Source organism: Gobio gobio (genome assembly GCF_949357685.1).
Source record: "Gobio gobio genome assembly, chromosome: 18".
Taxonomy (NCBI): Eukaryota; Metazoa; Chordata; class Actinopteri; order Cypriniformes; family Gobionidae; genus Gobio; species Gobio gobio.
In genome coordinates, this window is record NC_137111.1 from 24,684,754 (window position 1) to 24,697,588 (window position 12,835).

General features: G+C 35.7%; 2 protein-coding genes across 2 annotated transcripts in view; both read right to left on the reverse strand.

Moving 5' to 3' along the window:
* Positions 1-3,080: 3,080 nt before the first annotated feature.
* ftr81 (finTRIM family, member 81) lies at positions 3,081-6,357 on the reverse strand (the record flags this gene model as incomplete). Its single annotated transcript, XM_079842256.1, has 7 exons — positions 3,081-3,586; positions 3,991-4,032; positions 4,111-4,152; positions 4,364-4,520; positions 4,619-4,852; positions 5,184-5,279; positions 5,767-6,357. The coding sequence occupies 7 exons, from the start codon at positions 6,355-6,357 to the stop codon at positions 3,081-3,083; spliced, it is 1,668 nt and encodes a 555-aa protein (XP_079698382.1).
* A 2,186-nt stretch (positions 6,358-8,543) lies between these two features.
* Positions 8,544-12,835, reverse strand: part of brf1a (BRF1 general transcription factor IIIB subunit a) — a 57,989-nt gene continuing 53,697 nt past the window's right edge. The window contains exons 18-19 of the mRNA XM_079842599.1: positions 12,541-12,700; positions 8,544-10,174 (exon numbers count right to left, since the gene is read on the reverse strand). Coding sequence (XP_079698725.1) covers positions 10,137-10,174; positions 12,541-12,700 — 198 coding nt within the window. The 3' untranslated portion in view covers positions 8,544-10,136. The remainder of the gene's footprint in view (positions 10,175-12,540; positions 12,701-12,835) is intronic.

The window sequence follows — 12,835 nt, forward strand, 5'->3', positions numbered from 1 at the left end:
CAGAGTTTTAATACACTAACCAAACAAACTTTAAAACACTGTTTAAATAATTCTTCATACTGTGCTTTGCATATATGCCTTTAACTGATTGTGAGTTCACTGTCAGCACAATATTAAGTGACATTTTCAAAAAGGGTGCGAAGAAGGGTCCATTTGCAGCTCTGTTGACAGCATTATCCAAAGCTGTTAGGAATAAATCAGATTAAAAAATCTGTTTAAAAATGATTTTATCATGCCTTGAGCTTTGAGATGTTCTGTATTTTGTCAAATAATATCACACTCATCCTATAATCATATTAAAATCTTAATTTAGCATATATATCAGACTGTGTTGTATGCCAGGACAGCTGTTATAAACTGCAAGTCTCTGGTGGTTAATTCTAATGCAGAAATCTTTCATTATGCTTCTATTTTCCAGTTTCTCTTTGATGGTGACCCATTTTCTGAGAACTGAGAGATATTATAGGGATGTGCGTGTGTTTTTTTATGTACACAGTCTGTGATTTTATAACAGTAACCATCATTTGGGAGGTCTCGCACACATGTGCCCTTTTGGAATTAATTAAGAAAATTCTTCGTAATTAGTCTTTAATTGCCCTGCTTTACACGGTGCTCTTCTGCAGCTTAATTGGCCTGGCCTTAACAAGCTTTCTCTCATCATTAACCCCTCATGGGTTTAACGACGAGTGGGACTTATTTGAATATGAAAAGATTATAATTTATGCAGATTTCTACGCACAGGCCCTTTTGGGATAAAGAGAGAACCTCACAAAAGATGAGTGATCATGTTCAGAATAAGAGAGAGAGAGAGATCGTCCCAACTTCAAAATGTTGAAGAATGATGCACAAGCGCAATATTTACTTGGCGAAAAGAGAGACTGCATTTCACTAGCAGCAAAATACATCAATTCCTGCCACAAAAGAGGGAAGAGTCGACCAAACAGTCATGCGTCCATTTACTCATACACACAAACACACACACGCAAACACACTCTTATACACACACATATGCAAACATTCACCACTTAAAGTATATACACTTTTTTTCTTTATCTTTTTTTCCCCCTGCCCCCTGTTTTTCCACACTTGTTTAATACCTCTACTTTGTTAATTTTTATTTTATTTATTTATAAATGCTTTGGCAATACAATGTACAATTTGTCATGCCAATAAAGCTCTTTTGAATTAAAATTGAGAGAGAAGTTATTCTATTCCTCCATTTACCAGCAGGTGTAGCTGTACACAAACAAACAGTTTTACATTTTCTTTCAATTTGCTTCAAACTTTTTGTTGTCCAGGAACCGCATAAAAAATATTTTTTTCATTTTATATTGTCATGATACTAAAGCAAATTATATTTGTAAAATAGTTTGTATTGTCATTTTTTTACCCACTATTAGAATAATATTAGATATATAAACCTTAAAAAAAGATTTTCTTTATACACTATGTCTTACTGTTGAAAATTAGATGCCAATACAATAAAATTGCCATTATTAATAATTTCAGAAAGTAAGGCGTAACAGTAATATCCAACTGGGGAAAATAATACAATGTATAATATATATATAATATCTTTAGATAACTTTGAGCATCATAAAATCCATAATGTGAAGATATATAGTAGAATCTGTTTTTTTTTTTCTTTCTTCTACAGTCCGTAACTATTTTTGGTTAAAAATTATCCAAAATCAATTACTATAATTCTGCAAATAACTGCAGTTGCAGGTTTCAAACAGAAATTGCGACAGAGGCAAAACTTGCGCACTGCAGCTTTACATACATTTAATTTATTGCTGTTTGAGTTACAGTTACCATCTTACCAAATTGGTGTATGTCTGTTTTTTTTATCTGATAGATGAATGATGAATTCTTGAGTATCCATAACAGGAGACTAAGGCTGGTATGGATTTCCTCAGGCAAAAAACTCTTTTCTTCCAACAAGATACTCTAAAACAAACCCAGATCAAAGCAGGAGTTTGATTGATTTATGGGCTATCATGCTCCAATATAAACAGCAAAAAAGTTTTTAATGCCCCCTCCTATTCCCTTTATGTCACTGTGCTTTGTGTATGTGGGTGAGAGAAAGAGAATGAGTGTTACCATCGGTTTCAGAGTGTCATATCAATTAAATTTTATTTGCATTGAGTTTTTAAATACGCATTGTTTAAGAGTAGCTTCAAAGAAATTCATAATTTTAATAATAACCTAAGGCCTCAGTCCACAGTCAGTAGTTTAGAGTGAAAATATTGATTAAACAAAAGTGCACGCTCCTGTTGTATGTGCTGGAATCTAAGAATGCTGACTGCACAAAGAGGTTTGGTACAACCCCTGCTCCAGCACGCTTGACTGAGGATGTGCTGTTTAGAAGAAAGAAGGTTTAAATGTCTTTATCAAGCTTTCCCTATTGTACTTACTACAGGATATCTCAGTATATCCCAGGCATTCTTAATCTAAACACGCACACACACAAAGAAGGGGTCAAGTCAGGCGGCACCTGCCAAGCTTTATTATACCACTTTGTAAAAGTAAATTAAAGCTTGAAATTTTACGGTTTCCTAATTACTTGTCAGTATTTCCGATTTGTATGTAATTTCAGATAGAAGTATCTGCGACAATACATGAAAAAGTATTCTGCAAAACCAAGGCACATTCATTTCATGGTTCTTTTGGAACATATTTACAAACAATATCTCAGTTTGTAAAAAGTAATTTATTATTCAGAATACATTCAATGCACAATGGAAGTTCATGCTTAATCCACTATATTATAGGGAATTGGTCAAAATAGTTTGAGAAGCAGATAGTGAGTACAATTTTGTACCACCTTACTGGATCTCACAAAAACAAGAAGAACAGACGCAGACTTTCAAAAAAAAAAGTTTTATATCAATTAAAAAAAAAAAAAAAAATTATATTATATATATATATATAAATAAAAATCACTTATTTGAGCAGCCCAAGTCTCCCCCCAATTAATGTCCTAATTTAGAAAGAAGATTAAAAAAAAAAAAACTTGATTTTTCTTGCATCGAATGTAGTGTCCACTCACAAACTATCACTGCTAGAACAGATTAGATTTACTTATTTTGCTTTGGAAGATCACAAATAGTCACTGATGAGCCATATCCCCAATCTTGAAGTGAAAACCCAGGGTAGAGGGGTTGAGAAAATGTGCTCTGGATTTGGTGAAGGAGGGTCATTTTATCAGAGACATTGTAAAAGGACACAGCTCCTGCAACTTGATCGAGAAACACTCCAATTTTTGAGACCAAGCTAATTTTAGTCTGTTGGCTATTGTGCTTTACATAAAGTTTAGCTGCTGGAAAGTCGCATTTCCAGGATCTGTTATTACAACCAAATTTAACAGCTTCTCCACTAATCTGGTCATATGAAAACACAATGGAACAGCCTGTTCCTCCAAACTGAACTTCAAAATAACAGCGCCCTGATAGACTCTCATTACACAACACGTGGCATCCAGGGGTTGCATAGAATGAATAAGCATCACGCTTTGACACAGACTTGTTCTGTACAGAGAGATGCATACAAGCTGATGAACTATTCAGATTCAGTTCAGCGGAATCTATTGAAAAAGAAAAGAAATTAAACATGTACTTAAAGGGATAGTTCACCCAAAAATGAAAATTCTGTCATCATTTACTCACCCTCAAGTTGTTCCAAACCTGTATGAGTTTCTTTGTTCTGCTGAACGCTAACAAAGATATTTTGAAGAATGTTTGTAACCAAGCAGATCGAGCAACCATTGACTACCATAGTAGGGAAAAAAATACTATGGTAGTCAATGGTTGCTCGATCTGCTTTGTTACAAACATTCTTCAAAATATCTTTGTTAGCGTTCAGCAGAACAAAGAAACTCATACAGGTTTGGAACAACTTGAGGGTGAGTAAATGATGACAATTTTCATTTTTGGGTGAACTATCACTTTAAGCATGGTATTTTGACATTTACACTACAGAGCAACTCACATATAAGGAACTCTTCTCTGGTCTTGGGTTGAGAGGGCAAATCTAAACAAACACGAAGAATATTTCAGTGTATGGTGTGTTTTTGTTATAAAATAAAAATTGAAAAAAATGTGGACTTACATTCAGTTATCTTATTATTCACCATTATATGGACAGTGGGAACTATTAAGATGCGCAAAAAAAAAAAATATGACAATCTGCCGGCATATGCTCTGAAATTTGTTTTGATAGACATTATAACCAACGCTTCAAATCTGCCAAATTTTTCAACAGAAAATGAAAAAAAACAATGAAATTAAATAAATTTTCTTTGTAACAATCAGGTTAAAGACAATAGCTTGATATAAAAAAAGATATTTAAAAGCTCTCTCACTTTTCTCTGAGATCCACAGAATGTCTTGTTCACAGAGATCTTCCAGTTGACTTTTCAGCTCACAGATGACGGTTTCTATCTCTTCGAACGTCAAATGTTGTCTGATGGAGATGTTGCACAAATTTGAACATTGGTAGTGGGAAAGAGAGGAGAAATTCTGCAGATGGAAAAAAGCAGAAATTATTAATAAAACATTTCAAGCAATGACTTTCGATGCAGACCAGAGACCAGAGTGTTTAATGTCAAAGTTGTTACCTGAATGAAATAGATGTCATCCTCCACCTGTGACAGCTGCACCAGTTCATTGCGTCTCCTCTTCAGATCACTGATCTCCTGCTCCAGAGTTAGTATGAGTTCCTCAACTCTGCTTACTTCTGCTTTCTCCTGAGCTCTGATCATCTCTGTAATCTTGGCTCGTCTTTTCTCCATGGAGCTGATCAGCTCAGTAAATGCCTTCTCACTGTGCTCCACTGCTGCCTGTGCAGAGAGCTGTTAGATGACAGAGGGAAAAGACAGAGCTTTAGGCTGTAAGGAACACCCCATTGATTCAGCTCTGACTGTAACATTACATGCAAAAAACAACAACATTTTGGTGATATAAAATACTATGATGAACATTTGCTTTCCTCAATGACACTGCAGGGACAATTCCCTTCAAATTGACTATTATAATGCTTTGACTGTAATAGTACACTTTAGATTAGTATATTATTATAGTATAATATTCTACACTATAGTCTATAATTATTCTAATAATTATCATATAGCTGCAAATGCTGTACATTGTGGTAAAATTAATAATGCTCTACAATACACTTACCTTATGAGATCTCATGGCCTGTCTTAATTCCTGTACCTTTGTTTTTCGCTGATGCATTTCCCTTTTTAGGGTATCCAAAGTTTTCTTCAGCTGTCCCTGTGACTGAATTTATAATAATCTGGTATTAAGCTTCTGTAACAACATTTTATGTGTTATGAAAATTGTTTCCAAACAGTGAAAAGTACAGTAAATATTGCTTGGTGCACAAAGGATGCATTCTTCCAAAACAACTTGAAAATAATACACACATAAAAAAAAAAACAATACACATCAGAATAAAGTGTCTATTCAAAATAATAATATCAAATAAATATAAAAATATTGTATTACTTTTGGCTATTCAATGCACTAAAAAGTGTTTTTAAACCCATTATACCAAGTATAATATCTACTAGTGTTAAAAATAAAATATTATTTGTAATAATTATGTCCAGCACATCAGTTAGAGGTGGATTACAACTGATCATGATGTGACACATCGGTGTGTGAAACCAGACAGACCCTCAATTGGATAGAAAGTATAGTCAAATTTGACTCTTTTTAATGATACAAAATGGTTAAGCAGACAAATCAGTAGCCCTACCTGTATGTTTTGTCTTTCGTCTGCAGATGAAGTCATGTTATGGCTCTGGTGGTTGATCAAAGCACACTGCACACATATCAGCTGCTGATCTTTGCAACAGTACAGCTCCAGCAGTTTATCGTGTTGAGAGCAGATCTGGTCCAGTAGATGTGGTGAGGCATTGACCAGTTTGTGCCGCTTTAACGCAGGAGATGTATAATGGGTTTGGATGTGAGATTCACAGTAAGAAGCCAAACATGCCAGACAAGACTTGATGGCTTTTAGTTTGGTCGCTGAGCAGATATCACACTCCACATCCCCAGACACAGGAAAACTGAGAACAGAATAGACTGTTGCTGCTTGTGGAGCTTCTCTCTTCATTCTCTCTACAACTTCAGCCAGCACCGTGCTTCTGCTGAGAGCTGGTCTTGGGGTGAAAGTCTGCCTGCACTGGGGGCAGCTGTAAACTCCCTTCTGATCATCCCAATCCCAGCACTCATTAAGACAGTTCATACAGAAACTGTGCCCACAAGATGTAGTTACTGGGTTGTTCAGGAGATGAAGACAGATCGGACAGTTAAAGGGATTTTGATCATCAGATGATTCAGCCATTTTGCTGCCATGAAAACATTAGAAAAGCGGTAAGTGATGTTACTGGAAAACAATAATTCACGTAACCTAAAACTCAATTTTGAGTCAAATGTCACTTTAAAGCTTACAAAAATATTTCAATATATAAATTTAATTTGTGGTTTAAGTAACGTATAGAACCTAAATACCTTTGCTATCGCTCCCTAAATGAGCACTCAGAAATGTGTAATTTTGCAATGAATTCAGGCACTAAGAGTATTTATCTGATGTCGTGTGCAAGAATTAATATTTTAGGCTACTGTTAATTTCTTATGGGCTATAGCTTTTTAATTAGGTCAAATAAATGAGTACACCTTTAAATTAAATATAAATTGACCACCAACAGTATTGCTTAGATATACATTTGGGTAAAACAAAATTATATAGTTAATTTAGTTAAACATGATGACGACGATTCATTTATCGTCAATCTACATTTCAAATCAAAACCACTCTCTTTCTCCCGCGAGAGCACCTCATGTTTAACTTACGCGCCAAATCATAAACATTTCCCTGATCACTTGAACTTTTAACTTAGGTTCCATACGTTCGCTTTCATTAAAAGTGTCTCTCTCGTACACTGGAACTTCTGTACTCACAAATTACAACACTCATTTGGGAAGAGAAGCGACGGTAAGATAACCTGGAGAAAGAAAAGCCAAAAGCATTTCCTTTTTGAAACTTTTAATCAAGGACGTCATCATCCATGTGACACTGGCTAAATCCCAGCGTATTGGTAAATGCATTATTTAAATTGATCTTAATTCCTTTTAAATGAGTAACACCGGTATTTTAATGAGAAAATAATTAATAATATATTGATATACGTAAATTAAGGAAATATTAGAAATTAAAGTAGTGGCAAGCTCGATCATCACGATTCAATTTCGTCACTACCCATAATTCACTGACATAAATAAAGACAAATATTCTGCGAATAGGCTATACAGCACTATTAAATACACTCTTTGGCTATTGACTCACTCAAGATCAGTTTTACTTTTGTTTTATAAAAAGAGAAAACACTTTATATTCATATTTTTAATACATTCGTATATAAATTAATAATATTTAATGTAAACTTAACTCTACGTTGAACAACACTGCCCTCTACCTTTAACAACATGTATAACAAGAAGAGCAATCCCAAACCTTTTCTGCATTCTAATGCCAAAAAAAGGAAAGGTTACTTACAGATTAGTTTGCACTTATTTTTGTTGACAGGAACGGTCAACTGACCAGAGTGTGTGTGTGTGTGTGTGTGTGTCGGTCTTTAACATGGGTATAGTCACCATACATTCCCAAACAGCCTGGCAAAAATCCTCTCATTAGCAAAATCAATCAATATTCTCTTTCCCTCAGCTCATTTTCTCACCTTTCTCACGATCTTGGGAAATCCTGTCTCTCCCACATGTTTCAACAGATTAACCCACAATCTCTCCCATCAGGCCTGATCTCTGATCAGCACTGTTTTCTCATGTGTGATATCGAAAGGTCAGAGTAATAGGTTCAAGAGCAGTGAAAAACAGATAATGAGAAAGTCAGAAGTGTGAAGAGGTGAGTTGACCATGTTCATTTCACTCGGTCTGTGTGGACATTGATCAAAGCTCCAGACAGATTTCCTCCCAAAGGATGCAGAACCACCATAACCTACCATTAGGATCACAGGGCAGGCTAAATATTTAAATACACTGTATAGTCTCTGTATCTAACATATAAAAGAAAGGAAAGTGTATGTACCGAAACACTTTTTCTTTGTTGTTGCAGAGTTCCTTTCCTCTCAGAGATTTTACTAGCCTGTAAGGCAAGACCAAAGACCTCCACGTTACACCCAGTAAATACAGATGGCCCAAAGAACTTCAACTCCCAGCAGCCCTTGCCCTGCAGAGACAAGAGTGAGGCCACTTCTAGGGTCTCATCCAGGGGGATCTTACAGTTAGTTACTACTGCTCATGTTTCTATGCCAACCAAAACACAACAGCCGTGAGCACATGAACCTAAAAACAGATGCTCAACTCTTACATTGCCTTATTCCCAGAATGTTTTACCCACTGGCAGTGAAGATAGCCTGTCTTAGGTCATAGTGTCGAAGGACTCAGACAGCATGCAGACAAAAAGAATAAAAATACACAGCGATCACACTGAGAAATAAAGACAGAAGACGTAGTCTATTATGATTACTCTTTATTTCTTTGTCCATAAATACTATTAGGTTTACTGAACACTTTTTTGAGTCTGTTATATTGTCGCCATTACTGCTGCAAGACCAAACCAATCGGTTCCACAAGACACAGGCTCTAATGGACTTCAGAGCTAGTCCTGAGGAAGATTTTTATTATAGGCTACACGCAAGAGTTCACAAAGACTTTAACTTTATCGAATGCAAATTTTGATGTTTGGGTCAATGGTTTAATCAGAACAAATTGAGATCACTGTCCAACTGGTTTCTTTTTTTGCATTTCCTAACATTTTAAGATGGTTATGATGTTAATCAATCGGATACTTATTACTGTAATTAAGCTTCATTAAAATCTAAGTGGCTTGGGTTTGCATCAGTAATATCTGCTGTGTTGTGGCATGACTGACAGAATAAACCCCTCAAATACATTTCTAACAGAAAAAATAGTGTATTCTAAATTTTACTCATCTTTGAGTCTGGGAGAGAACTAAAGTATAAATAAAGTAAAACATTCTCAAAGAGCACCAATTTTCTGATACTGAGTGAGTATACATATATGAATAATACTATTAAAACTATCCTATGTTCTTCCTCATTAACAAACCAATATTAAATGATCAATCCATTTCGAAACAATCCAATACTGTAAATATCTCCTTTATCTGTTGAAAACAAATATATATATTGCATTTTGTAAATATTTAACAGTAATAATAAGATCAAACCAATGACATTTTAACAGCATTTATCTGGAATGAATTTTTTTCAAGTACTCATCTCCATAAACCAGAAAAGCAGCAACTGTCAAATCAAAAATAATTATATATTCACAAAGTAGCTTTTAAACATTATTCTTAAGTTAAAAAAAAACTTTAACTAGCCCCAAATTGAAAATCCATCGGACCAGAGGGTAATTTAATAATACAAATTAAAAAAAGGCACTAGGAAACCAGCCAAGTAGCTGAGCAAAATTTAACACTGTCACTAATCAGATTTTACACCCATAATTCACTCTGAATACTGAACACATAAAGCTATTTCTGGTTTAAAGAATAACACTTTGGCTCTAAAAATTATTATACTACTCCAGGCCTGTATACTGCAATTGTAAAAGGCACGTGTACATGCACACGTTTGTACCACACAGAGGCCTGAGCCTCGTGCGGGCTAATCGCTTTAGATGTGCAAGATCATATGTCATCATTAGCCTAAAACACACAGTAATGCAGTTAGCTAGCGAGAGAGAGAGAATCATCTCTTCCAGTCACCACACACACACATCCATTTACTCGCATACTCCTGTTAGTGTGGGTTTAAATGGTGTTTAAGTTACTTAGTGCACATGAGCTCAGAACATGCACCTCCTGAAAAGCACAAACACAAGGTGGGGGTCTTTGTTCTTGTTTAGCTGTAGTTCTTCTCCTCTGTTGTGTGTACATTTCACTGTCTTTCTTCGCATCTCGCAAACATAAGCACGAACACCAAGAGTAGTGAGATGGCGGTTGTGTTTTGGGGTCAAAATAAGCAGCAGGCTAAGTGTTAGCGTGTCCTCTCCACTGGTGCTCCCACAGGCACCCTGGATTCAGAAGCCATCGTCATCATCTAATTCATAGCCGTAATCTGTAGACAGGAAAGCAGAAAGGTTAGCACAAAACTTAACGCTCTTTTCTGAACTACTAAAATCATGCAAAGAGCGTAAAATGTCAAAAGGAGCCAATATTATGTCTAAATAGTTTCTTAAATATTCAGAACACAACTTTTTTGAGTAAACATTCGCTAATGATCTTGTAAGCACATAAAATAGTAAGGTTAAAGCTCTTAATGAAAACATTAATATGAAGTTTAATTGAGAAAAATCAAGCTTTTTTTATATTTGGGGACTATAATAGGTTAGAAAATGTTTAAAGCACCTTAAGGCAGTATCAGGGGCGATTCTAGGATTTTCATTTTAGGGGGGCTCAGCCCCCAGTGAGGGTATGAAAAAAGACTTTAGTTTAGGGTCCATTTATTTATTTATTTATGATTTAATGCCATATCAGCAACAATGGCTATATTCATGGCAATCAGCAGTATCACTTCAATACATTGTTTTAGTTTAGTGTCAAATTCTCACTATTAAAGCTACACTATGTAACTTTTCCGTCCACTAGAGGTCGCCTGTTCAAAACAAAGGCGTAGTTTGATGACGCCACGTTTGAGCGCAGAATCTCGGGACATGTGGTCTTCACCTCACAGCCGGTGGGAAACAGTCAGGATAGGACTCGGGCAGAAATCATGTTCATGGATGCGATTATTAACATGACTGTAGTCTGAAGCAGAGCAGGAGCGAGTGTTGTGGAGCTGAGCAAGGCCGCAGGAGCGATTGAAGAGCGGGACTGTTATTATGGCATAGTCGCTGGCGGGACTTTTATTATGACACGGTTGCCGGCGGCACTTCCTCTTCTCCAGTGCTGAGTGTGAGGTAACGCAGCTCTGTTTATCGTATTAGATATATCTGAGTGTGTTGAAAAGGAAGTTATGACGTTTGCTCAGCAGCTGCTATGACACTTGTTCACACTGCAGTGAGAGTAAAGTGTTTCACTGAATAAAACCGGAGACCGAGGGTGACGCAGATATGACGCAATCGACAGGCGACTCCCTCACACGCAAAGCTCACACGTCCCGGCTCCTTGGTTAAAATAGCAATTTCTCACGATTTACAAATAGTTGAAAACATTTGGGATATTCTAAGTACTCAACTGAACAAAATATATAACACTGGCCTAGTGGTTTCTGGATGTTTTACTGCAAAAATCCTACATTGTTCACCTTTAACTAGTAGCTTATTAGTATGCATATTAGAATATTGGCTGTTTATTATTTTGTTTCGGGGGCATGGCCCCTCAAGAAAATATTTATTTCTATGATCTACATATGTGCATAATAACTTGAAAACCATGTCAGTGGGCAGATATGACTGATAAAGTTTTTCCATTTTTGTCAGTGAAGACAGTAAAACATATGTTTAACTGATATTTATATGTTTTATGAATCATTTTCGAAGACGAACAGGAAAGCTAGGTAACTAAATGTATTCAATTAATTCACAATATGCACACATTCATTACTAATCTTATGCCCAATCCAAGCTGAAAAAAACTTTACTGAGAGCTACAAATGGAATTATTAATTTACAATATGCACACATTCATTACTATTAATCTTATGCCTAATATGAAATAAACGGCTTTGTTAATATGTCTTGTTTGTTAATTATATTATAAATGACATTACCTATTTCAAATCAAAATGGCGAAATTAGACAAAAGTTTATTAATTTGGCTGAATATTTTTGTCATTTGTTAAACATTTCTGACTTAAAGAAGCAGCTGTCAAATATGACGTCGAGTCGTGCTGCTAAAATTCATGCTTGCTCAGCCTCAGCAGTTTCTGTGTGAACATTAAGCCCGTCTACTCTGATTTGATTGATTTTCTCAAATATTTTGACAATGACGAGCGGTGACAGACCAATGAGGCTCAGATCAACGCACACACCTCTGCTTCTGACGTGCGCTCTATTAAGAACACGCTGATTAACGCAGATTAAAAGTCGGGACGAAGCCGAAGCCTCCCGCCAGTTTCATATGTTGAAGGGGCCTAGTGACGCATATGGGCAGTATTATTATTGTAAAACTATTAAAAAGTTTGTATTAATTGGAATAAAGCTGCAAATAAATTAAAATATACAAATTTGATAAAACATGTAAACTTACACTAAAATAAATCAAAGCTAAATAGAACTCTTTTAAATAAAACTAATAAAAAAAAAATACAAAATTACTCAAATGAAAATGAAAACTGAGAATATAAAAATAAAAGCCAATTCAACATATTAATAAATACTATAATAGTATATAAATAATACTAAAATGTCTAAATGAATAAGTCTTTGCGAAAGTTAAAAATTCATCCTACAGGTCAAGGTAAGACTTTTTTGCATTACTTACCAGTGCTGCCCATTAACTCCACGGCACTGACACAGTGTTCGTCCTCCTCATCCTCATCATCTTCATCTGCATGTTCTTCATACGCCACCGGTCCGCTCTCTACAACAATAGCATTCTGGGTTGGGGCAGCAGGAATGGCCACTGGAGCACCAGATCCTTTCTGGAGAAAAAAAGTCAACATGAAATGGTATTCCAGGCTCCTTTTTGCATCAGTCATTATGTTTCCAAGTGAAACTAAATATTCAAGTAGGGGGAAAATGTGGGGTGGAAATGATTGGAAATTCGGAATAATTCT